General features: G+C 38.3%; 1 protein-coding gene across 1 annotated transcript; it reads right to left on the bottom strand.

The window, feature by feature from the left end:
- Positions 1–1,840: 1,840 nt before the first annotated feature.
- On the bottom strand, positions 1,841–7,209 carry LOC121418128 (proteoglycan 4-like; the record flags this gene model as incomplete). Its single annotated transcript, XM_041611831.1, has 3 exons — positions 1,841–2,542; positions 3,548–3,613; positions 5,092–7,209. Coding segments are annotated over 3 exons (2,202 nt in total), but the record flags the coding sequence as incomplete, so codon positions are not given.
- Positions 7,210–25,536: the final 18,327 nt, after the last annotated feature.

Consider the following 25,536-nt stretch of genomic DNA (forward strand, 5'->3'; position numbering starts at 1 on the left):
GTATGACATTATCACTTCTCATTTTAAATACTGCCATGTTGTACATATAACCCTGTTTTGTCAAACTAAGGAAAACTTAAAAATGCCATGACTAACTATTTCAGATTTTTATGAAATTTTAAATTACTATGGTTGGTTTTCTCTATTAAATTCACATCAAATTACTGGAGTCTTTCCATGAAGTTGGGGCACAAATTGTGATATTTCAGCATAACTCAGTACTAATTATATTATACAATTATTGTTTGTAGGCTTTACATATGTATTAAGACCATACATTTTACTGAAAATTTGGGGTCATTTAGCTTAATTTTTCATTGCAAAACAGTGCATAATCCTTTTTAATGTACATGGTGTCCTGTCCATATAGTATCGGAATACTGACATTTAGTCCTAAAAGACTGAAACTTGAAACAATATATACATTTATTTGTTAAGTCAAGTAGCTCAGATTTACTATGCATAGTTTCAAAAGAAAATTGAAAAATTGTCAGTGTGTTCATGTACCATTGGGAATTGTCACATTTGGTGGACAACGAGTAGCATAGTGACAATTTTTTCTAATTTTCTTTAAAACAAACTATGCAAAGGAAATCTGAGGTATTTAGCTACCAGACTCCACAGGTAAATGTGCATATTGTTTCAAGTTTTGGTCAGTCTCATTGCAATAATTTGACTTTCAGGAACAAATGTAAAATTCACAATGCTACACAGACACCATGTCTCTGTAACAGCATGATACCCTGCTCAATAACTTCATAAAATTTAGTCTAAATGACCCCAAATATCCAGTAAAATGTATGGTCTTCATGCAAACGTAAAGCCTCAAATCATATATGTATGTATAGGATACTAGTTATTGATATTGAGTTGTGCTGGTATGTCACAATTCATACCAACTCCATAAAATGACCCCTATCTATAACATTCAAACTACACAGACACACATAAGGCCTACATGGTAAAAAGACAATATCACTCATTGAATTTGGGAATGAATGCCTTTAATTTTAATGCACAATCTTTTTACATTAGGCTACAAAAATAGGAAAATTAAATTAAAAATTGCATAGTTACAATAATTCAATTCCATGTACAATTTTCAAAAAGGGACATGTTAAATCATGTCAAAATTCATAGAGGTTGTGTAAGAAAGCCCTGCCGCCCATCTATAGCTTTGTAGTAAATATTTCAAAACAATGCAAAAAACAGTATGATTAAAGTCTGATTAAAATTATATTATATTATTATTTACCAATAAAAATGCATTTTAGCTACAAAATAAAAGACACATTGTACACATCACCTCAAATGGCAGAATTTGCAATATTGGCCAAGCTTCCAAAATTCCCATTAACCACTCTATGTAATGAGAGGTTGAGTGTATGTTTAAAGTGTAGGAGCATTGAAACAATTTCAAGTCACAATTGCTTTCCCAGCAAATTATGAGGCCTGAATAACAGATATTTGTTATTGCTACAAAAAAATAATGACATTAGACACGAGGGATAAATGATATACAACTAAAGGCGACCGCACACCATATGATTGGTCTGCGACTCAATAATGGAAAAAACGTAGTAGAATTTGATGCTAATATTGAGACTTGGAATATCTTAATGTGTGAGGTTCGAAGTCATCGTAGGAATACCTATATTAAAATCTGTGACTAAGCTATCATCCTTAGAATAAAAGCAAATTTAATATCTAGTCGTAATGATGTCATAGCAGTTGCACGATTGGCTACGATTTGGAACTAATTTGGCCTTTTCTCAAAAACAAAGGCTTGCAATCTTTCAAAATGGTTATATTAGTATTCTCTCCATTAAAGTTAACTTCAAATAAAATGATATGTTCCATTCACATTTATAGAAAATGAGCAAAATGAGATTTGTTCCAAAATCGGATCACGAACAGTCGTAAGGTGTGTGGTGGCCTTAATAGGTAATACTAATATTTTGGGAAGACCATTGAAAATGATGCCATTTTCTAACATCTTGATACAATCAGCATGAATCCTAACCATTGATGTAAGGCTGACATACCTAGTATCTCACAAAAAAAGAATATTTAGCAGAGTGAAAATACATGGTAAATTGGCTTCATATACGCTGTTTATAGCTTTACGCATATTTTCATCTCTGAAAACATACATGCTCAGAGAGAGCTAGAAGAAAAGATAGAAGAGTAAAGATGAATTTTCAGAATACCTATTTCATTGTAACTCTGAAGATCCAAGAATATATTCTTGTTTAGACAATTGTCAGGATACAGCCCCTGAGCTTTTATTCATGACTAATCTATAAATCCACTTCTTTAAAAAAAGTTGTGTCAGGACTACTAACTAGTATTTGGTCTTATCGAATAAATGAAGGTAGATACAGTATGCACAAATTTCTCTTTATTGTATTAAAGGATTCTCTATTTAGGGGAAAGCAATGGATAAGGTCATAAAGGTGTACACGTAAAGATGATTTGTCTTAGTTCAAACAGTCTTGCCTCTTGAGAAGAGCTCCTTGTAGTATCACAGAAGTAATATCTCCTACAGTGAAATTAGACAAAAGAAAAGGAAAATAAAAGAATATTGGATCAGACAAGATAAAAGTATGATCAGGGGGGTGTTTCACAAAGATTGAAGTATGACTTAAGTCACACTTAAATGCCGACACGTACATGATATTAAACATGCAATCTTATTAATCAATACACAGTAGTGCGCATCCTCTTGGCATGATCTGACCATTGCGGTCATGCCTTTTATACCCCGCGCAATGAGACATTTAAGTGCGACTTAAATGTCATACTTCAATCTTTGTGAAACACCCCCCTGCTTGGGTAGCAAAGCTCATAGTACATTTTGGATCAATATTGTCTTTCAGTCTGGATTACACGGTGAGGGGAAACACTCTTAGAGACTGCAGAAATATAACCTTCTCATAACATTCACTGAAATCGCTATTCTTCCAAATGGCTCGCGGTTGTATAATCCATCACAATTGTTGCATTTTTTTGTATGATACTGTCTTGAATGAGAAAAAAACTGGGGCAGTGGCCTACATTTTGGCTCAATTTCAGAGAAAGAAAAAAAACGGCAAGAAGAAAGGAAAGAAGGGATATCATGGTCAGTTTTAAAGTACAGTAATAACCTCACAGATCAATCCTCATTTTGCTTGGCCTAGATTTAGATTGTATTTTCAGAGTGAAATCAGTGAAAACAGGAATATATCCAAATAAATTGAAGTATTATCTTGGAAAGTGAAGTGTGAATTTAAGGTCTTTAGATAAAGAGATAAAGAGAACATATTTACAAAGAGAAACAGAGGTTGAAACTTGTGTTAAGGGGGGGGGGGGTTACAGCTGTCATACTGCCCACATTTGTTTGTAAATCAAATCAATTTCCAGTCAAAGTGATCAAGTGATTAGTATCTGGAAGAAATATAAAAATAAATATAAACAATGGAAATAAAAATGCCTTAAAAATGAGTAGAATGGGCAGGATTAAAAACATTGCATAAGATAGAGATACAGGAATGCAGTCTAAACTTACATCATCATCATCAGACGGAGAATCCTGTCTTTCAGCCTCTGGTGCTTTGATTTCTGTTATCTGACCCTGTAGATTATAATTAAAATTGATGAACATTGCAAATAAAACAAAACATAAAAAAAATAAGGAAGACAAATTGGCAATTACATCAGGAAGGCCTTGTTTTATAAAGCTGTTAAGTTAAATCCAGCTAATGAGGTTCTCTAATAGCCCAAGAAGTTTTTCCTGAACTTTCAAGTGATTCTATTTTCCTAATGACAATATTAATTTTCAGTAGTAGGGATTTACAAATTCCAAATAGAGTTAGGATTGATTCAGAGACTCCTTTTGACTCTCGGTCATTACTTTGTGTACAAAACCAGGGGCAGTTTCACAAACATTTAAATCAGAATAATAGTCATGCTTAAGTGTCACCGCAAACATAATATTAACCATGTAAGCTCATTGATATAACACAGTAGTGTGTGCCCCATAAGTGTGATCTGACCAATGTAGTAATGCAATCAATACATGTGTTACATCAATGGACTATGATTTGTGAAACACCACCCTTGGTCTGTAACATAAAGCTTAGGGATTGGCTTATGGGGCTGATGATTGATTGTAATGGTCAGTGACCAAGCTATGGGGCCCTAAGTCACACCAATCGCACATTCCTACACCTGTATTTAACAAAATTAGGGTTGGCCCTCTGGAAAAGGTAATTACTCCTCTTTATAATAATAATAATATTTATAGGGCACTTAATGCAGGTGTTTCAAAGCACACAGGTGGGCTGACTAAAGAAAACAATAAATCCATTATTTAAATTAAAAATTATGCTAGTGTTTACTATGATGTTTTATACTTCTGTAATCAAAACAAATGATACCTCATTGTAAAGGGAAATAATGAAGTTTTCTAGTCATACCAGTTTCATTTTTACATCCTAACATTTTTCTAAAATGACAGGGTTCAACATTATTCCAACCAAACTCAACTTTGTAAATGAAAATACACATGTGGACATCAGTACATCAGTATCATTCAAACTCGGTCTGTCCTTGAATTCATTACAGAAAACAATCAATTGTGCAATATTCTATTTATAACATTGTTTCATCTTTATCAAGACTGTACCATTCCATGATTACATTTGCATAACAAATGATGCATGATTTTGATGGGTTGCAACCATGCTTTCCAATGACACCATATTTACATATGATAAAGGAGCATTAAGAAATTATTTCCAAACTTGAGTTGCTGAACCTTTTGTGAGAAGAACAAAGTAATGTTCCCAATGAAGGACTGTACAAATGGACTTGCTAAAGATTTTCATAATATCTTTGTTCATTTAGCAGAGCATGTTCAAGTGAAGGGAATGTTAATAAGAATAGAGGGATTCTAGTTAGTTGTATATCTGATAATCTAGTTTATAGATAATTGAATAGTCTATGGTTAACATTGCAGGTTAGACATTATCAAGTCTTTGTTGTTTGGTCCTACTAAGGAAGTTACACATCCCTATTAGAATTACAGCATGGATGTAATATATCAATTACCTGCACATTGGAAGACACTTTCCTCTGTTTCATGGGAGATATCTTTGGTACCTTGGGAGATGCTTTCCTCTCTTGCTTGCGAGATCCTTTTCTCTCTTGCTTGGGAGATGCTTTTCTCTCTTGCTTGGGCAATACTCTCTTCCATTTCACAGTGGTTGATTTCCTCTGTTGCATGCGGGAAACTGTCCTTTTTTCTTTGGAAGATGTATTCCTATGTTGGCGAGAAGATGCTTTTACTCGTTGCTGAGGAGAATATTTTCTTTGTTGCCTTGGAGCTACTGTTACTGATTCTTGAGGTGTTGACGAGTCTCTGGATGATGATCCCCCAAATAATTTCTTGATTTGTAAAGCTGGAGAAGTTTGCTTGGTTACAAGCTGAGAAGGGTGACTATTTGATGATGATAATGGGTATAATGATGAAAGTATTAAATCTGGTGATGACGATGTTGCTGATGATGGTGATGAAAGCAAAGGAATATCCCTTTGCATTAGTTTGTTTCTTCCAATCGAATGTTCATGTCCAAGTTTAGCATCAGTCTTTCTCTCTGATGATGTTAATGCAGTTTTAGTAAGCTGTTCTGGTAATGGGCTGCTTTCTAAAGACCGTCTCATAAAACTCTGTAATGAAGACTTTGTTGATGATGAAGAGGTTGGTGTCCCTGACGAAGATGACAGAGTAAGCTTTGGTTTGTTATCTCCCGCTACCTGTAACCTTGAAAGAAAGTGCATCTTAGATTGTAAAGATGTTTGCTCTGTTGAGGATTCAGATGATGATAACCCAGCCTCTGATTGTTTCATACTGGAGCAAGGAGAGTTTGAATTCAAGGATTCTAAACTACATTTCGCTGTACTTCCTTGAGAATCATCCATTAGTTTCATTTCAATCAATTCTGATGTTGTACGTTTTGTCCTAGTTCTTTTGACCACATTATCATCTCTCATTTGAAGACTCCTCTTCCTACTACTATGTTTCTTTTCCTTTTCAGGTGTGATTATAAAATCATAAATGCTTGTTCCATCCTCATGCTTTGAGTGTTTATGACCTGTACTTGATGTTGAATGATTCCCTTTCAGGAGATTATTTGATTCCCTTGGTATCGTTTTCTGTTGATCTTTGTCAACCATCAGAGTGACATCCTTTCTTGGATGAATTGATTTCTTGTCATCACATATCAACATACCCTTGCTGGCCAAAGAAATATCACTTTTCTTCTCATTACTAGATGCATCAGATTTCTTTCTCCTCTGTCTATATTTCCTTTTGGAATAACTGACTGGAATTTCCTCAACAAGCTTCTTGACAGGTGATTTGCGAAGTCTTTTCATGTTGATTCCGAGTGATTTACTCTTGTGTGTCACTGCTTCCTTCTTTTGTTGGTTTAGGTACATGAATTGGTGATCTGCTTTTCCTGTACTCCCTGATGCGCAAGTTGTCTTAACATCTGGAGCAGATGCTGTTTTCCCTGAGATTCTCAACTCTGACCTTCCAGCTGAGTCTTTGGATTCTTTCAATGTCTGCTGATGTGAAAAATAATCCTTTGGAGGAGTTACTATATGCTTCCTTGGTTCAGACTTATATTCTCCATTACCATTTGCATGACATGGCTTTGAGTCAGATTCAACCTCAACAACATGTTGGCTGACTAAAGAATTTTGCTTGACTTTCAAGGACTGCATGGATTGTTTTAAAGTGTGTTTTGAGGGTAAAGGCTCTTGAGGAAGATGGCGATCTGAGGCCTTTGAATCCACAGCAACCCCTTGTTCCATCAATTCAGGATCTGATCTTGCAACTGGATTCTTGATTGTTTCCCGAAAAGCTTCAGGTAACTGAATATCCCTCATCCGCTCACCATGCTCAACATCTTCACCAGGTTCTGATTTTGGCTCTGTTTTAACACCAGCATTCTTCATATCCTTAGACTTGCTTGGTTCAAATGGTGCTACCACATGAATGACCTTCTGTTTGGCAGTGTTGGTGTCTCTAGTTCCATGGTGCAGGAGTTCAAGGCTTGTCAGGTGTTTGTTCTTTGAATCAAGGGTACCTGCAGGAGTATGGGTGTACATGGAAGGTGTCATGTCTACAGCAGGGTATGTGCTACTTGCTTCAGAACCTGCAATTTATGAGAAGAAGTAAAGAAGGAAAACTGTAAGTAACTTAACAACAAAGACTGTTGATTGGTACATAGCTTTCATCACATTCATCAATACATGATTGTTCATTAATTTATCTGCACATATATATTGGTTCATATCTGATGATTCAAAGGATCCAAGGACTCTTATCCAAGTCTGAATTTATAAACAATTATTGTCTTTGAAATTAAATCTTTAAAATTTGCTCATGCAGCTTACAAGAGAGCCACCAGACTCAGAAATAAATTTCAACTTATAAATGAAAAATATTATCTTTTGTGTTTGTGTTTATTCTTGTCAAAATGAATATATAACACTTTGGATGATCAGCCTTCAATTTTAAAACTATGACAAAAAAAAGGAATACACACTTGAAAAAAAAACATTTCAAATTGGAAGGAGAAACAAAGCTAATTGTGAGATGATGAATATAGAAGACAAAAAAGACAGCAAGTAAACGAGGCCAGAGAGGTGTTGTCCAACAAAAGAACATCAAATAAAATTCCTTGTGACAACCCCGAGGGAATCGCGTGAGCTGGCTTGACAAATTAATCGCCATTTCAGATACCTCCTATGTGCTTGAGTGCACACGACAGCGACCGTCTAAGTGGCGGCTTCACAATTCATGAGCATGGTGGCATTAAAGAGACTGAGAACACCACAATGCATATTAATGGTAGGCAACGGTCATCATTTTAATTAGAACGCTAACACACTTATTTTTCTTTGATGAAGCCTGCATAAATGTGTACTGTTAGTATGCCATTAAGCCGTATCTATCTTTCAATGACTTATTCATGAGTGATTGGATGGTTCAGGGATGTTGGACATCAAACTCGATTACTGATCATCTAATGATGAATTTATACCACCTGAAATGAGTCATGAAACGAATGTGAACTAGGTCATTTGACACATGTAATTGTTCTTTCACACTAAGCCATACATAAAAAAATATAAATGTAGATCAACATTGTGTTGAATTCTCTGTTCTAATCTGCTTTAATAGCAAATAGGCCTGAAACAACAGGTAATACAAAGAAAGTAAACTCAGGATGACACAATTTTATACATCAACTACGAACTTCCATCAGGAGTGATCTAATTCTTAAAACATGCAAACAAAATTTGTCATATACAGATGAAAATCTTGAAGAAGAAAAAAAAGAGGGCAAAAGAAAACAAATAAATACCGCCCAACTCTCTGAAATAATTAAAATGGGGTGGGGTCTATAAATTCCTCTCTGTTGCCACATTACATAAAATGATTACAAGTAATTTCGAACATTTTGATACAAAAGAAATAAACGAAAATATTGTTAAAATTCAATCTCAGAACACCAAACCAACTTAAATAAAAACAAATTTTTATTTGGTGGGCAAAGGGAAAATGACCGCAGGTTCCTTACATCTCATCAAACCAAATACGCAGTATGTTTGTGGTTACTTCAAGAAGAAGATAAACTACTCTTTACTGGAGCAATCGTTAATGGAGGGTGAAATACGAGCATTTGTAGAACTTGTAAACTTTGCCACTATTTGTTAAATCGTTCCCAAAACCACAACACTGATTACTTGTCCTATTTCTCAAGACTATTCAATTTGAGAACGGAAATGGAGAAGAATAAAAGCTTTTTTAAGAAGAAATAGTGCCATGTAAACTGGTTTATCAAACGGTATCACAAGTCAGATAGTTTTAATTGCACCAGGGAAGAAAATGAATATTTTTTTCTAACAGAGTCAGTAGTGATTTTTTTTTCAAGAACCTTGCCAATCAAAACTACCACTTTTATGTTCATTAAATATTTATTCAATGAACGAACAGAATACATGCATCAACTATGTTTCTTATTATCAAAGTCACAATTCACAATAAGTATTCATTTAATCATATTGCACTCCTTGATTGATAATTCTAATTCAAGTTTAATATAAGTTGTAATTATACTCCATCTCACTATAAGAAGATTGTCATCTTATTTTAAATTTATACTCAACTGTCTTTGACTGAATGCTTATTTTACATTCCATTACCTTAAAAGCTGCTGCTGCTACTACAAATAATTCTACTACTATTAATAACCTATGTCAATACGAGTATCATAAAAAATGAATATGTACTATAACATTTATCATTCCTATGCATGTCATCAAAGAAATTTTATACTGAATATTATATGCAGATGACTAGAGAAGTGAGATTAAGAAGTTTATTGATTTTTTGCACATATTTATATAAAAAATATAGCATGTGTGCTCATATTTCAGATATAAATCATTTAACTGATTAACCAGTAATTAAAAAAATCACTGGTTTCACTCATTTCATCATTATAATTTGTTACAGGTTACCAAACAATCATAAGACAACAGGTTGGTTGTATTTTTCAAATAACTCAAGCTATATATTAATTGAATTAGTAGAAATGAATGAAGAATGCTGAGTAGTGAGCATATCACTTAAAACAAATCATATGATGTTGTCAATATCGGTAACTGATATCACAAATGAGTTTCTCATTCATAAAACAAACACAAATAGTTATACGGGGGCAATGAAAAGCAATTTTAGGGAGATGAATAGCAATTTGATGAGATGATACAAACAAATTATAATACAGTGCATATGAAAAAAAAAGTTTACACTTTGAAAAAGCCCTGGTAATTAAAAAATATACAACATGTGGGTATTTTTTTCACATATAATCTTGGGTTTGGGTCTCATCTATCCAATGAAAGTAAAAGTTTTGACAGAATGTTACACTTGAGTGAGCACTGTCCATTTTTGTAAAGCTCGCAGAAATCTGTTTGCGCAGAAATGCTAGTTTTTACGCTGTGTCAAGGGGAAAGGTGAAATCAAACTTACCCTGCGAAACTTTTGTCATACATTTCCCTTGTACTTTTAGTCAATTAAAATAAAACGGATACATTCAAGCATTTTCTAACAATTTCGCCATCTAAATTGAAATTTCAACACTTAGTAAACACAACCTTTACCGTTTTTGTGCCAGCTGGATCTGAGGACATACTTGAATCTGAACAAAAGTTTATATCGGACATCTCCAGCATTTTTCACTCAGTTTTTATCATTTAAAGTGGGTTAGCTTTTCATTTAATACTTGTTTCTCCACACTTTTACCAAGCTTGACAATGATTAACAAAGTGAAAATCAAGCCTAAGCCATTTTATGTAAATCACAGCTCAGTGTAAAGCAAATATCGTCACAATGGCCTCGGTGTGTGGGGCGCAATGCACTCCTCGAAGTGGTTTGGGCAAGGAAACAAGTTAAAAGGGTAAAATGTATCTTCAAATCATTTTTACTAGCTAAATTCCAAGTGTTATTCATGATTAAGGTCTACTTTATTCGCATAACTATTTCAAAGCTGTGCGCAAATCATTTTTCACTAACTTTTCAAAAGTAAGTGGTGCTCACTCAAGCGGAAATATTTTTCGACAGTTATATCGTCATTTGCTTAAATGGACCTGTACCAATGTTAAAATGTGGAAAAATCTTTAGGATATTACAAATGTATAATTTTACAGGATTTTTTCTAAGTGTAAACTTTTTTTGATACGCACTGTATAGCACAATGCAGCGAAATTGTGTTGGTGCAAGAATGCCCTTAGAAATACATTTTTATACACCACATCGGTGCAGATATGCCCTAACGCAATGCTGTGCATGCTGCTAAGGACGTTTTTGCGAGCAAGCGATGTGCAAAATATGTTGTTCTTGCATCAACACAAAGAAATTGGTATTAGAAAATGCACCAAAAAGAATGAATAAAAATGAATTATGCAGGTCCATCTCATAAGAATGCTGTACTATACAAAAGGCAACGCGTTAACTATTTCTTTAATTATGAATAACTTAAAAGAACAGGGACAATGACTAATATTACATGAAATATTCAGGTGTGGCACAATTTTTATTTTTTATAGTTGAATACTTAACACATTCTCCCAAAGCAAACCCTCCTGTGCCTTCAGAGATAACATCTTGACAGGTTTATTAAGCAATGGTGATAATTAGACATATCACTTGACCCATTTTGCAAAACACTTAAAAAGTGATAACACCCCTTCCCCCACAACCACCATTCTTAAGTCAATGGATGCAGATGCAAGATGTAATATTTCTGTAACTTTCTTCTGCCTAGGGGCCAATGTTTCATAGGTGATGACTTGCACCCCCCATGTCTCTTCAGCCCTGTATCACGATAGCTGGTATCATCTGTATACGCCCAGCTAAATTAACTAAGCATGCCCATGAGGTTTAGATGAGTAAATAAGACTGATAACAACCACAGGCCAGGGAGCAATACAAGGATCGTTAGACAACCAAAATTGGGTCAGCTTAGCACAGACCCGAAAGAAAGCGCTTTTTTCCTTCTCCATTTCTTACATCACGGAAAAGCGGATGCGCCCCAGGGCATATCGGCAAGTCACAAGTCACTGCACTTGTTGGTGCCCCATCTAACGCAAATTAGTGAAAGCAGAAAGAGAACAAAATGTAAAAAGCCCTCAGAGCAATCAAAATTAAGAGTGCGACGGAGAGAGGAGGAACCGGGTATGAATGATCACTGATAGATTCTACTTGCTCAGATCTGGGATCTTATGAATTTTCATACCTTGGGTAGGAGTTACAAATTTTTCAAGCAAGATTTGTCAAGAAATGGGTTTATTTCCCCCCTGGGGATTGTCAAGAGTACAAAAAATAATAGTCTTCATCTTGTGAGAGAAGTAGAGCGTGCATTGCCTCGTATGGATTTCTATAAACAAATCTTTTGAGAACAGTTAAGGTACAGAGGGTGGTATAACATTGGTGGTAACCAGAGATATTTGGTGGAAATTGTGGCGATATATCAAGATTTTCTTCAAATAAAGCAGAGCTGCACTCTGAAGATTTTCACATTAACCTGAATTCAACCAAGAAAAAGACTTTGATTGATTTGTAATGGGTTTGGTTTAAGCGGCAAGAGGCAATCATCTATAATTTCCTGTCCCCATTTCTCTTGAAGCTTTTGAAATGCATAAATACAACAAAGAATAAAAAAAATGGAAAAAGGTAAGATACCAAGAGGTCACTACAAGCCAGATAAACAGGGTTCAATAGTCTCAGATGTTTAACAATTCAAAATACTGTCTTGTTGAAACAAACTTCATATTTTACTGTTCATAATTTTGAATCCAATCATTAAAACTTCTCATTAATCCCTGACATTTAGCTTCAAAATTATCCCTTTTAAGGACGTTCCACAGTTAAAATGAAATTTATGGCATGTTCACCAAATTTTGCACAGATACTTCAGCACTTAAATATTCCAAATATGCAAAAATTAAAAGGTTCATGTGCTTGATATTTTGCTAACGAGCTATGAGGTTCCCCAATTTGAACGATTTCGAGAAATCAGTCAAAATCCTTCTGAATTTCATCAAAATGAACATTATACTTGTATACTTAAGATAAAAAATCTGCTCATACATATTGCTATTTGTTTGCTCGATAAAGAGTAGCAGCATCTTCAATTTTGAAAATAAGGTGTGAAAGATGACAAAAACGTATCTAAAAAATATGAAATTTATATCACAAATTTAAGAAGTACAATAAATGCTGCCCTTCATTCAAAACCCAAGTCAATATTTACCAAATTTTGCATACTTGTAGAAGATGGTATACTAAAGAGGTATGACCATAAAAATTGGGGGTTTATGTGCTTGTTTTCAAATCATTTGCACTTTTGTTGGAGCAAGTGTGTTTTTAAAAACACAAAAAGTGTCAAAAGGCTTGTATCTACATAAAGAAAAAATCTACACCTCTATCCCATTTAATCAAATTCAAAGTCATATTCCTCATAATTCGCAGCATTGCAGAGTAAAGTATTCTGAAGAGGTAGGACGTTTAAAAAGTTGGCCCATAAGAATATTTTCAGCTAATAGTTTCGTAAAAATAACACATCAAGATTTGCTGTTAAGAGTACAGATGACTGGAAAAAAATATAAGCAGATGGGGATACGCACAAACATAACTGGGGAACGTCCTTAAATGATAATAATGTTATATTTACCCAAGGTAGACACTTCAGCTATAAAACTGCTCTACTAGCTAGCCCTGCATAACCCTTTTCCATTCTAAATGCCAAGTGCCAAGCTAGAAGGCAGAAGGCTAAATTTCTAAAGTCTTTGGAATTTTGGAATGACTTGGCTGAAGATCGACTAACGAATTCCAGTTCATGAGACAGGTGCTCTAACATTGGGCCACCCCTGGGGGGGGGGGGCACTCGACCAAAAAAGTGGTAGGGGTGTGCCACGGGTGAGACAAAAAACGGGGGCCTTGGAGCGAGCTTATTGCAAAAAGGAGGGTCCTTGGAACTGGCTTCTGAACTACAATTTTGTGAAAACGGGGGTCCTTGGAACGGATCGCCAGCGTGTGTGTACGTGCGTATGCACCCCTATGGAACGGGCATGCGTGCATGATGCAGTTAGCACGGCCTCCGCCGGGTGCGCTCGCGTAGAGACGATGGTCGGACAGCGCTCGGCGGCCGCTTTTCACCAAAATTGCAGCAGATCAATGCGACCGGAACGGCGTAACGAAAAAAAAAAAAAAATGCGAAGCTTTGGAGCGGATTTCTTTCTTTTTTTTCTCGATAAGAAGAAAATGCTATGCCTTGGAACGGCTTTCTTTGTTTTTTCTTCTCAATAAGACAAAAATGCTATGCCCTGGAACGGAAATTTGAGTGTAAAAATGGGGGTCCCCTCCACGGCTCATACCCACTATGCATTATATACTGAGGGGGGGGGGGGGCCACCATGCCCCGTTGTTCTCATCAACCCCCCTTTAAAAGTACACAAACATAAACTTTTTCATCTGGTTGTGATTTTATGCATGGTCAGCCCCCCACCCCAAAAAAAGAGTCTCAGCCCCTCTCCCAACCCTGCTTTCAAAACCATTCCATCATGAGATAATTTGGTGCAATGATAATAATTGTACATATTATATACTGCGCAATTCCTATATGTATATATACTCAACTGCACGTTACAATGTTTTCATACCATGGCTATAGCCGTGCTGCCTACAGGCGCTCTGGCACTCAAGGAATTTTGTCCTACCATGTACCCATTGACATTTCCTGGATTGAGTTCAGCACTATGTGGGTAAATTTCTTGCTGAATTGAACCCACATCCTCAGATTGAAAGACGAGTATAACCGCTAGACCATGACGCCCCCACAATGCAATGAAAGAAGAGTAAATTTGACTTCTGAGAATCCATCTATTCTCATAAGTTTGATTTTTAACTACTAAAAACAAAATTTCATTTTTGTGATCATCATTTTCATAAAATTATACTGTTTCAAATACTATTGGATATTACTATGAAATATCACAACCAAGGTTTCAGCCACCTTTCAGCATTCAGTGCCTTCAGGGAATGTATCCTATTGATTAAGTCATCTTATTTTCTTCCCTTGGGTTGAGTGCGGCAAAAAGGTAGGTGAAAGGAGTTGAAGCAAATATGTAATTATTTAGTGACCACATCTTTGCCCATTTATTGAAACGTTGTGTAATTTTGATTTTCTCAATAAAGGCTCTCCTGAACACTTATCTTAAAGATATAGCCATTGCTTTGAAATGCTATTCACAGACATTGTATCTTGAAATATTTACCCCATTCCATGTATGAAAAGTGGTTTTATACCACAATATAGAAAATTATATATACTGATAATTAAGCCTGGTTTTACAGACTTTCTCATGAAATCAGTGTTTAATAAAAATCATTTTTTTAATAAAAATTCTAGACTGCATCTTTCGCAAAACAAATGTTTTATCAATAACTCTTAACATTGTGTGACATTGAAAATAATTAATCTCAAGAAGAAGAAAATAATTTATAAATCTGATATGCAATAAATGATAAAATTCACTAATATAGATAAATCCTATTCTTCAGATAACGTGTATGGATGACTCACATTCTTCCACTACTGTAATCTACTAAACTGTATCAATCCTATTTTTGGTCAGGATATTTACTTTTAATAAAACAATTCTCTATGATGAAAATATAAAGTTTCTTGATTAATTAAAGTTAAGAATACTTGAAAATTTCAAAACTTAGGAGAGACAATTCATACTATTATTTCATATGACATAATTCAAGTATACAAGGTCAAACATTATTCACCAAAAGGCAATATTCATGAGATGTTAATAAGTATATGAATAGTTGAATACATCTTATTTTTTGTTCCTGCTCTTTCGGGATTATTCAACCGTTTTAGAAAAATAACTTATATCATGAACACCCGTTTTTCAGTCAAAATTACTTTTTTTAAACGTTAAGAATCACAAATGTTAGCAATCTATTTGCTTTATTTCAAAGACTCTATAGCCTTATGAGGGCTCTAAGAATTTTTCCTCTTTAAAATAGTATTTCCTCTATTTCTGTCCCCTCAGCTTGATATCATCTCCAGATGATTAGCTTCCCTAACACCTTACACCAAATAACAAAGTAACAATTAAACTCTTGAGGTAATATCCCATCCCCAAGGTGGATCTTGGTTCACTAAACCAATCAAGTCAACAAGATATACCCCACATGATACCAGCCAATCATAATATCTATTTTCACACATTTTGTCATCTCTTAACAGCTCCTTTGCCCATCATCGACCGCCTGAAGCAAGATCGCCAATAACCAAGCCAATATTGTCCACAGAGAGACAGCATTGTGGAAAAAAGATTTAACAAATAGCCGTCCCACTCGGAAAAAACTCTCCAGAGGCATCTCTCTCTTCCCAAATTCTGATTGTCTTTCTCTCAAGCGTGACAGGGAAAAATTCAACTCATTTGCAAATTGGTGCGTTATTGCGGATGCATAAAGATCTCAAGAGTAGCAGAGGAAAGGGACGCCGGTGATGATGATGAGATGATGCGTGGAGAGATGTAGGCCAAGCGACAGTCTGACCCAATTTCAACTGTCTCTGACCTATTTCCTCGCCTTTCTTTCCCCCTTCCTTCTCCCTTCTCTTATATCTATGCTTGAGCTGGTACGATTGTTTTGGCCATGGATTTATTTTTGTTGTTGTTGATGTGAAGAATAAGTTACGAGAGGGCTCCCAGCCTATTGTCACGCATGGAGGGAAGAACAAAGAGGTCGTCGCTATGGATAGTCAGACAAGAAAGCTTTAGAGCATGGATTATGCATTAAGATAAAAGAGAAAAGGGAATAGGCCTACATCCAAGATGAATTCTGTTTAGGTTATCTGGAGCATGAATCATTGAAGGAGACAACTATATATTATCATCATCCCTCAAACATCATCTACATTACACCTTCAAAAGTTAACTGACAAGTATGCATGTCCTGTTTATCTTCAAGACCTGTACGTTTTTATGAGAAATGAAAAGACTTCGGGCAGTGTCCTTTGTAAAAAAAAAATAATGAAGTTACAAAACTTCTGATAAATTCCCCAAAAAGAAAAGAACTGTGAAATGATTCATTTATAAAATGATTGGTAGAGCAATACACTTTTAAAATAATGAAAAAAAAAACAAAGATGATATCCCAAGACAAGGCTTGAATGGTATATATCCAACACATTGATGCTACCCCCCCCCCTGCATGATTGAGAGCATTGGACCTAGACTTGGTAGGACAAAAAGAGCCACATTCAAATGTTTTATCAATATAATAACATAGCTCTATGATAATAATAATGATATGTCCATTTATATAGCCAGTTACTATGTGCATACACTCAACTACGCTTTGATACTTGGTATCATAATATTACCCTGGCTGTAGCTAAGCCGCCATATTATGATATCAATAGGCACTAAAGCATTCAAAGAATAAATCCTACTGGGTACCCATTCACCTCACCTGGGTCGAGGGCAGCAAAATGTGGACAAATTAATAGGCGAAGGAAGGAAGTCCGGAGACTAATCCACTGGGTCACAATGCTCCACTTAACTTTGTAAAAGTATTATCAAATCCACTTCAAGGTTTGCTCATTATAAGATTGGCCAAGATACATCTCATTTAATTTATAATGCAAAACATTCTTCTCTGCAATATCAAACTTCTTGAATGTTTGAATGCCTGGAGGCGATTCACATTACCTTTTTATTATTTTGTGCACCACACAAGATTTTTAAATCAGATGCTTTCATACCTGCCTGGATTAGAAAACAAAATAATTAAAATTATGATGCTAGATTGTTCCACCCAGTGCAGGCTTAACTTTCCCAATTTTCAGGGCAAGGCCAACTTTTTACAAGGCACATTTCTACAATACAGAAAAAATGTGAACAAGGCAAAAGTGATTTTGTGTCTCGCCCACAATCATGATTTGCGAGGGCACGCAACAGAATTGTATCGAAACTCAAATGTGAAATATCTGGGATGGAATAACACTTGTCATAATAGTCTTGTGCGTAAACTCTAATGTTGACCTCAAAATAAACTTTGACCATATCATATGACCTCCCAACACAATAGCATGCAGGTCCCCTAAGTACATCTACTATTCAAGTTTGGTTGAAAAGTGATTTATGGTTGCAGAGTTATGTGTCATAAGAGAGTCTTGCACAGAAACTTTAACGTTGACGTGAAAATGACCTTTGACCTTACCATGTGACCTCCGACTGCAGCATGGCATGCAGGTCTCATAACTACATCGACAATACAAGTTTTGGTGAAAAGTGACTTGCGGTTGCAGAGTTAGGTGTCATAAGAGAGTCTTGCATGTAAACTTTAATGTTGACCTGAAAATGACCTTTGACCTGACCATGTGACCCCCGACTGCAGCCTAACATGCAGGTCCCTCAAGTCCATCTACCATTCAAGTTCGGTTGAAAAGTGACCTTCTGTTGTAGAGTTATTTGTCATAAGTGAATCTTGCATGTAAACTATGTTGACCTGAAAATGACCTTTGACCTTACCATGTGACCTCTGACTGCAGCATAACATGCAGGTCCCCCAAGTCCATCTACCATCCAAGTTTGGTTGAAAAGTGACTTACGGTTGCAGAGTTAGGTGTTATAAGGTTTGTGACGGACGGACGACAAGTCTCGCCTTCACCTATGGTGGGCAGGACAAAAATGGGCACAATATCAGTAAGGCAGGCATCAACAGCATATATGGCATTGAATTAATTTCAGCCCTGCCAGCAGAGTTACTTTATGAATATACACATCTTCCTATTATTACAAGAAAATTTTCAAGGTTTATTTGTATATTGTATAAGAAGATAAAGAACATTTTAATCCCATTACAGATTAAGGATGTGAGGCAATGAAAGTGTGCATTCTTTTCCATAAAAACAGAATTCGTAGACAACAAGATCGTTTTCTGGGTTCAGACAGGTCTGAATGCACAATTACAATAATTAAATTTGTTATTTTGAGGTCTGAATGATTTCTTATACATTTGTGACCATCAATAGGGTTCTCTGTAAATAGTGACAATTGTAATCTGGCTTTCAAAAGCAAAAACTTGTAAATTAGTTTATTTGGGCCCCATTGCATAAAAGTTACTTTTATATATCTTTGCCATCCACTTGTATCTTTTATAAAATCTGTGATTTTGATTGGCTGTTTGGTCACTTTTGTTACCATGGTATTTACCATAATAGTAACTTTTATGCAACGGGGCGCAGAAAGAGTAATTCTTCATGCAGTCAAAAACTGAAATTGTAAAGTTGATTATTAAAGAAAAGACAAGATGAAAGAGTTTTTAACACCAGTTTTTGTAGACTATATGCACACTCCCATGCTTGAAACATTGTTGTCTCCTTATTGTTTGAAGCTCTTGTTGAATTTTTTCAAATGTGACAAGTTTCAAATCATTTAAAGAGAAATGCCAGTAGTTGCAGTAAACACTGATTTCATGAGAAAGTCTGTTAAACCAGGCTTAATTGTCAGTATATCATCGAGGATCTAGATCTGGTACAGTTACGTAAACTGAACTTTGTGAAATCTTGAAATCTACGCTGAAAAATGCTCACACTGAAGATCACCAACACAGATAGGAACACGTGGGACAGTGTATTATAATTGTTGGAATAAAGACCCGAACGGAAGTGACCGAATTCACGCTTATTTTGCTTATTTCTCAGCAATTACACAATTTCTTCCAGAATCCTTCGGCACATATTTTTTATTCATACAAACAGACACTTGGGTGGTCATTATATTAGATTCTGTAAAAAGTTACCAATACTGGAATTTATCTTTAATATCTTTGTGTTTTTTCAAGCTCAACGGAATCTCTGGGCGACTTATTGTTGGTTATGGGATGGCTAATCACATATCAATGTTGCCTTGTCAGGTTGGTGTGAACAGCTCTAATGACACATTCTGATATCAACTTGTTATCTGGGTTATGTGTTTATCCATCTATGAATAATTGTTAATCTGATTGTTGTTTTATAGTCTATCATCTATTCGATCAAAAGTGAATATCCCAACATTTATATTTATACATATAACAAGTTTTCTTTTAACACATGCACAAGTTTTCTTTTAACACATGCACATATACTTCGATATATTATCCTAGAAATGTCAGATTCAGTACATCACATGCTTTTATCAATATAAGTATAAAGCAATAAGATAACATCAAATTAGGTGTTCTTCACTTGTCAGACATACTGGTACTACAGGATGAGAATCAAAATGGACAAAAATGTTTGCATAAACAAGGTTAAAAACATTACACACATCTCTTCATCTTTTTTTTAATATATCATTTTACATATCTTTTTATCTATCCATTCTACATTGCAACGTAGATGCATATTTGGTCTAATTTTTGAACAATCTACATATTTGACCGGCTTGTTTTATCTTTATTCAAGATTTTTTTTAATGGTATGATGACAAGAGAACTACAATGACTCTACAAGCATGAGCAGAGAAATCACTTTATATCTAATCAATATTGATGAAATACAAAATTTGAAAATTGTGTACTGTTTTTTTTATATTACTCTTAATACTGTATATAAGTGTTTAATAAAGATCAATATATATGAATCGTACTGGCTCATTATGAAAAACTTAAATTTTAACACTGCTTAAAGGATGTGATATAATTTTCTGTAACAATCTCTGGAAACTTGAGTTTGAATTTTAGATCAAATTTATCACATTTTCTTGTAATGTCACTATTCTTCTTAATGTAGAAAATTTTGGAAAATTATGTTATGACTTTTTTAAAGTTTAAATGCACAGTTTATATTGAAAAGTGGTTTCTTTACAAAAGTGGGTAAAATGCAAATCATCTGTCCCTGATTATTTATTCAAGATACTAAGATGATTAAGTTTACTTATTTTATATCAGTATCAGTCTACTCTGTAACATAAGGGTGAAAGATTTAATTTTTCATTTCATCTGAAAAGGATTCCAAACTTTGAAATTTTCTAGAGAACAGATTTAAATACACAGTACATATACCAGTGCTGTATTTTAATCATTTGTTTCAAGTCATGAGAATAACTAGGCCTATATCCTGGAGATTCTCTGATGAGCTTTTCTGATTAAACTGTCATAAAAATTATTCGAATTTTTGTGAATTATTGAAAGAATGTGCATATTGCAAGGAAAAGAAAAAAAATATTGTCCAATCTGTGAATGTATTCATACTGAGGTAATCAATCAAGATCAGAATACTGGAAATTATGAAAATACTTACCTGATTTTCTTATTTACGAGATAACTCATACATCTACTTGATTTGCTAGTTCAGCCCTCTGGACTGCCATACCCGAATAGAACTCCCAAGGATTTAAAAAGCGCGAGCGCGCCCTCTCCCGTTCAGGCTTACTACCCATGATCACCGCGCAACTAGCGTCCATCTTCCTCACCTTTCGCAAGCCCATACGTTGAAACATGTTGCTACGCAAGGCGGAGGGTCGGTGGGAGGGTATCAAGTAGATGTATGAGTTATCTCGTAAATAAGAAAATCAGGTAAGTATTTTCATAATTTACTTCAATAACTCCATACATCTACTTGATTTGCTAGACCAGCACGGACTCAAACCGTAGGGAGGCATGTTTTCAATTGTAAGCCTAAGAAAATTTTAAAAGAAAAAAACAAAAACAACGAAATTTAGGGAGAGGGGGAAAAAGCCGCAGCTGCTTTAAGCGCCGAAGCAGCAAATCTCGCCTCGCTGGACGGAATGTCCTTCAAGTAGAAAGAAGTGAAGGAGTTAGTTGAGCGCCAAAAGGCGGCCCTCAAAATTGTCCTCGAGAGGAATGCCCTGTATACTCAGGAATACTAAGTATCATGGGCCCTCGGCCTAGTGTCAGGAGAACAACATCACCTGCTGACTAGAGCGTAAGAATCGAAATTTGTTGAAAATTTCAACAAGAATCGTGATCGGAAAACTGAAGCTTTTAAGGCTCAGTAAGTGATCAATCGACCAATCTGAGAAGGCGAGATATCTCAGAATTAAGCCTCCGCGTGGGAGAAAGCGCCCAGAATTCGATATCTGTCTCAAATGCGTGAGGGCAGAAATCTGCAGAATTCTGATAGAGAGCTGTGGTAAAAAGTTACTAGCGGTCCGAAGGGGACCAGGAACGACGGAGAGTAGGGATTTAGGAAGAAAACCACTCGTAAGGCAGACAAGGGTCGAGAAAGCGACTGAGTGCCATCCTGTTAATAAGGAATGCCGCGGACATGTTGCCTATGTAGAATAGAGCAGTCTGGTCAAAACAGCTCAACCGGGCGTGTCAGGGATACAGCGCGGTACACATCACGACAAAAGTGTGTTAGACCGAGTGATCGAGAGAGAACTCAGGATCCCCTTTCTCCCATACTGATTGAAGCACCCATCTGAGGGTGCAGTGCCCGCGGTGGAAGAGGTGGCTTGGCTCAAGCCACCATCGCCGAGAGAGCCCGTGAGGCTAGGCTGCGATGGCTGTCCGCTGGGCGGGGGAATCCCTAGCAGCAGCAAGTGTACGCCAGAGGGAGCTGGCGAAAAAAATCTGTCACGATATTACGTGTAAACGACCATCAAGAGATGCTCTAAACGAACAGACATCGCCAGATATGATACCTCAACCGTTACATTCCCAACGGAATCGAATGAGGTAGCAACGGCCCTGTCCTATCAAGTTAGGGACGGAAACTGGCCAAGAGTGTCGAAGTCCTCGCTTGAAGAAACAAGCGAAGGAGACTTGAGGAAGTAATCACAAAATTTCCATCAGTCTGCGGTGAGAACCAGTTGTTTATGAAAACAGTCACAAGGCCTGTTTCTCAGGTGATCGTAAGAGCGAGCACCGCCAGCGCCGGTTGCGGCAGCGTGGAACAGTCCGATATCGGTAAGATAAGGAGCTCCAAAAAGCTGCGGGGGGCGGCAAAAATGACGCCCTAAGCAGCGGGGGATGAGAATCTAAATTTCTAAAAGAAGAACTCCAGTGAAGTAAATCACTTACATGGAGAGGCTCATCCACAGTCGGCCCGAGAGAAGGCGGGTCGTAGTGATCGTGGTTAGGAAGGCATAAGCATACATCCATCCACTGTTACATCATCCTCGGTCGTGCGGTGACCCTGGCCACATGCCTTGCATGGAAGGAGGATGAAAGCAGCATGCGGGGCGACTCGAGTGTGCCGTGAAAAAATTTCTAAGAAAGAAGCCGATTCGACTAACGGGCACGGTAAAGACATCCACCGTAGACCACTCCGCACAAGGAGGGAGCGGCGGAGACGCCCGCAAGATTGACCCACATAGAGGGCAGTCTATAAGATAGACAGTTAGAGCTCGACCGATGGTCTGGCGGTGTACAGTTTGGTGTGAACTCGCCGACCCGGTACGGTGGGTGTGCCCAGAAAGTAGGCGTAGAATGCCGACAGAGAATCCTGGGGCTTTAAACAAGTTTGAACGCACGTACATAGCCAACAATCTCATGAGATGTACGGCGGTTACTTTCCTCCGAGATGATGTTTACCCAACCGGGAAAGACTCGGGGAACAGCTGTGAATGTCAACAGGAGGGATATCTAGCATATGAAAAGCTGATTCCTTCCACGTATTCGGTGCGGGTGCTGCCGGCGGTGTCCGGGGGGACGACCGGTGATGGCAGCTCGGGTAGGGTTCGTACGAGCCGCCCGAATACGAGACAAATAGGTTAACATAACCATAATGCACCGGGTGGTGAAGGCATAGCGATTATTAAGCACAGGAGAACTTTTAATCGCCGTGACATTCAGATCCGATATACATACTCATAAGCTCGGAGAGCTATGAGATAGTGAGACATACCGCTGAGCGGTGATGGTGCTCATATCAGAGTCGCCCTCTCTTCAGCGGCGATCGCTGGAGAACGGGTGTCTGTACTATAGCCCTGACTCTGGCGTTGCAAGGGTAGGAGCTAAGTAAGACAGGGCACCCTTACTTTCGAATAGAAAGTGAGGTTCAGGCCAGAAAAGCGAAGGTCCCGTCGCCTGGGCGGACGGTCCGCGGACGTGATAGGTTGTCCTCTCAAAGCAGCCAAACATTCTCACGAGAGAAGTGCGGCATGCGGTATGTAAGAGATTCATACCTCCAATCTACGGGCCCGCTTAGGGGGAAGAATGGAGAGTTACCGCTGAAGGAGTCGTCGCCGTATGTGAGCTTGACGTAGAGGGCGAAATCGGGAGTACCTGCATAATAATCGCCCCCCCCCTGCCTCTGCCTTCTCGCTAGCCTCGAGAGGCTTGAAAATTTCGAGACGGCGGCGCCGGAGCCTGGCGCTTCCGGGCAGCAGCAGAGCGGGGGTGGGTTTACACCCACGGAGCTGGCGGCTTCCTCGTCGTAGGAGCCGCCTCGTCTAGAGCGACCCCGTCACTCTCCGAGACCCCCAATTCGGCTGATTGAGCTCGGAGCGCCTGAAGAGGCGGGGCGAGAAAATATGGACTCCCTTGCTTCATCAATACCCCCGCTCGGAGGGTAGATGTGAGGTAGATACTTGTCAAGCAGCGCCTGAGCGCTTACTGAAAAGTCGCCCGCGGGATAGGGGTTGTCCTCATAAAGGGAGTCTCGCTCTATGGACTGAACCGGGAGGTTGTCCAGTAAGCGCCGGGGTGGCCCCGCGTGTCGGCTGGGACACGTGCTCTGAGATCGACGAAAATGCTGGAAAGCACACGCGATCTTGGGGCACCCGGTTAGTCGGTGCACTGGCTGGCGATTTAACAGAATCGCTCGAGGATTTCCCGGGTGTCTGGTGGTTATTGCCCACTTGTCTCGCTTGATGCTCAGGGGCATCAGCGGGGTGAGTAGACGTCGAGGGTGGGGTGAACCCGCACTACTCGAAAGCAGAATGTAGCAGCATGAATAGCTGTGACATCTGACCACCGACACAAGGGTCTGAAGGAGGGACGCCCATGGCAACAGGGCTGGCCGACCTCACCTTCGACCTCTTCTTCTTCGCGGCCTCCGCCGGTGTGGCCGGGGCAGAAGAAGGCACAAGAGGCACGGGTGATTTCTTACGATTTGCCGCCCCTGGCAGGGCGGCCGTCAACAACGAAACTTCACCCGAATCTGACGGGGTCAGATTGTGGTCACAGTCTGATGTGTGACGCCTCTCGCGGTAGCAGAATGTAGCAGCATGAATAGCTGTAACATCTGACCACCGACACAAGGGTCTGAAGGAGGAACGCCCATGGCAGCAGGGCTGGCCAACCTCTCCTTCGACCTCTTCTTCTTCTTCTCTTTCTGCGGGCTCCGCCGGCGTGGCCGGGGCAGAAGAAGGCATGAGAGGCACGGGTGATTTCTTACGATTTGCCGCCCCTGGCAGGGCGGCCGCCGACAATGAAACTTCACCCGAATCTGACGGGGTCAGATTGTGGTCACAGCCCGATGTGTGACGCCTCTCGCGGTAGCAGAATATAGCAGCATAACATGTATGACTGTAACATCTGGCCACCGATAAGAGGGTCTGAAGGAGGAATGCCCATGGCAACAGGGCTGGCCGACCTCTCCTTCGACCTCTTCTTCTTCTTCTTATTTTGCGGGCTCCGCCGGCGTGGCCGGAGCAGAAGAAGGCACAAGAGGCACGGGTGATCTCTTACGATTTGCCGCCCCTGGCAGGGCGGCCGCCAACAACGAAACTTCACCCGAATCTGACGGGGTCAGATTGTGGTCACGATCAGATTGTGGTTACAGTCTGTGTGACGCCTCTCGCGGTCAGGGGCTGGGCGATCTCTCCCGATGCTGTCAACGGAGGACGACTTATACGGCAGAGATCCTGACCTGTGCCGGGGGGAGAGAACCGCACTCTCCCTCCGGACTTCTGGTGACCCGGTAGCCGGTGGGT

The sequence above is a fragment of the Lytechinus variegatus genome, chromosome 7 (assembly GCF_018143015.1).
Source record: "Lytechinus variegatus isolate NC3 chromosome 7, Lvar_3.0, whole genome shotgun sequence".
Taxonomy (NCBI): domain Eukaryota; kingdom Metazoa; phylum Echinodermata; class Echinoidea; order Temnopleuroida; family Toxopneustidae; genus Lytechinus; species Lytechinus variegatus.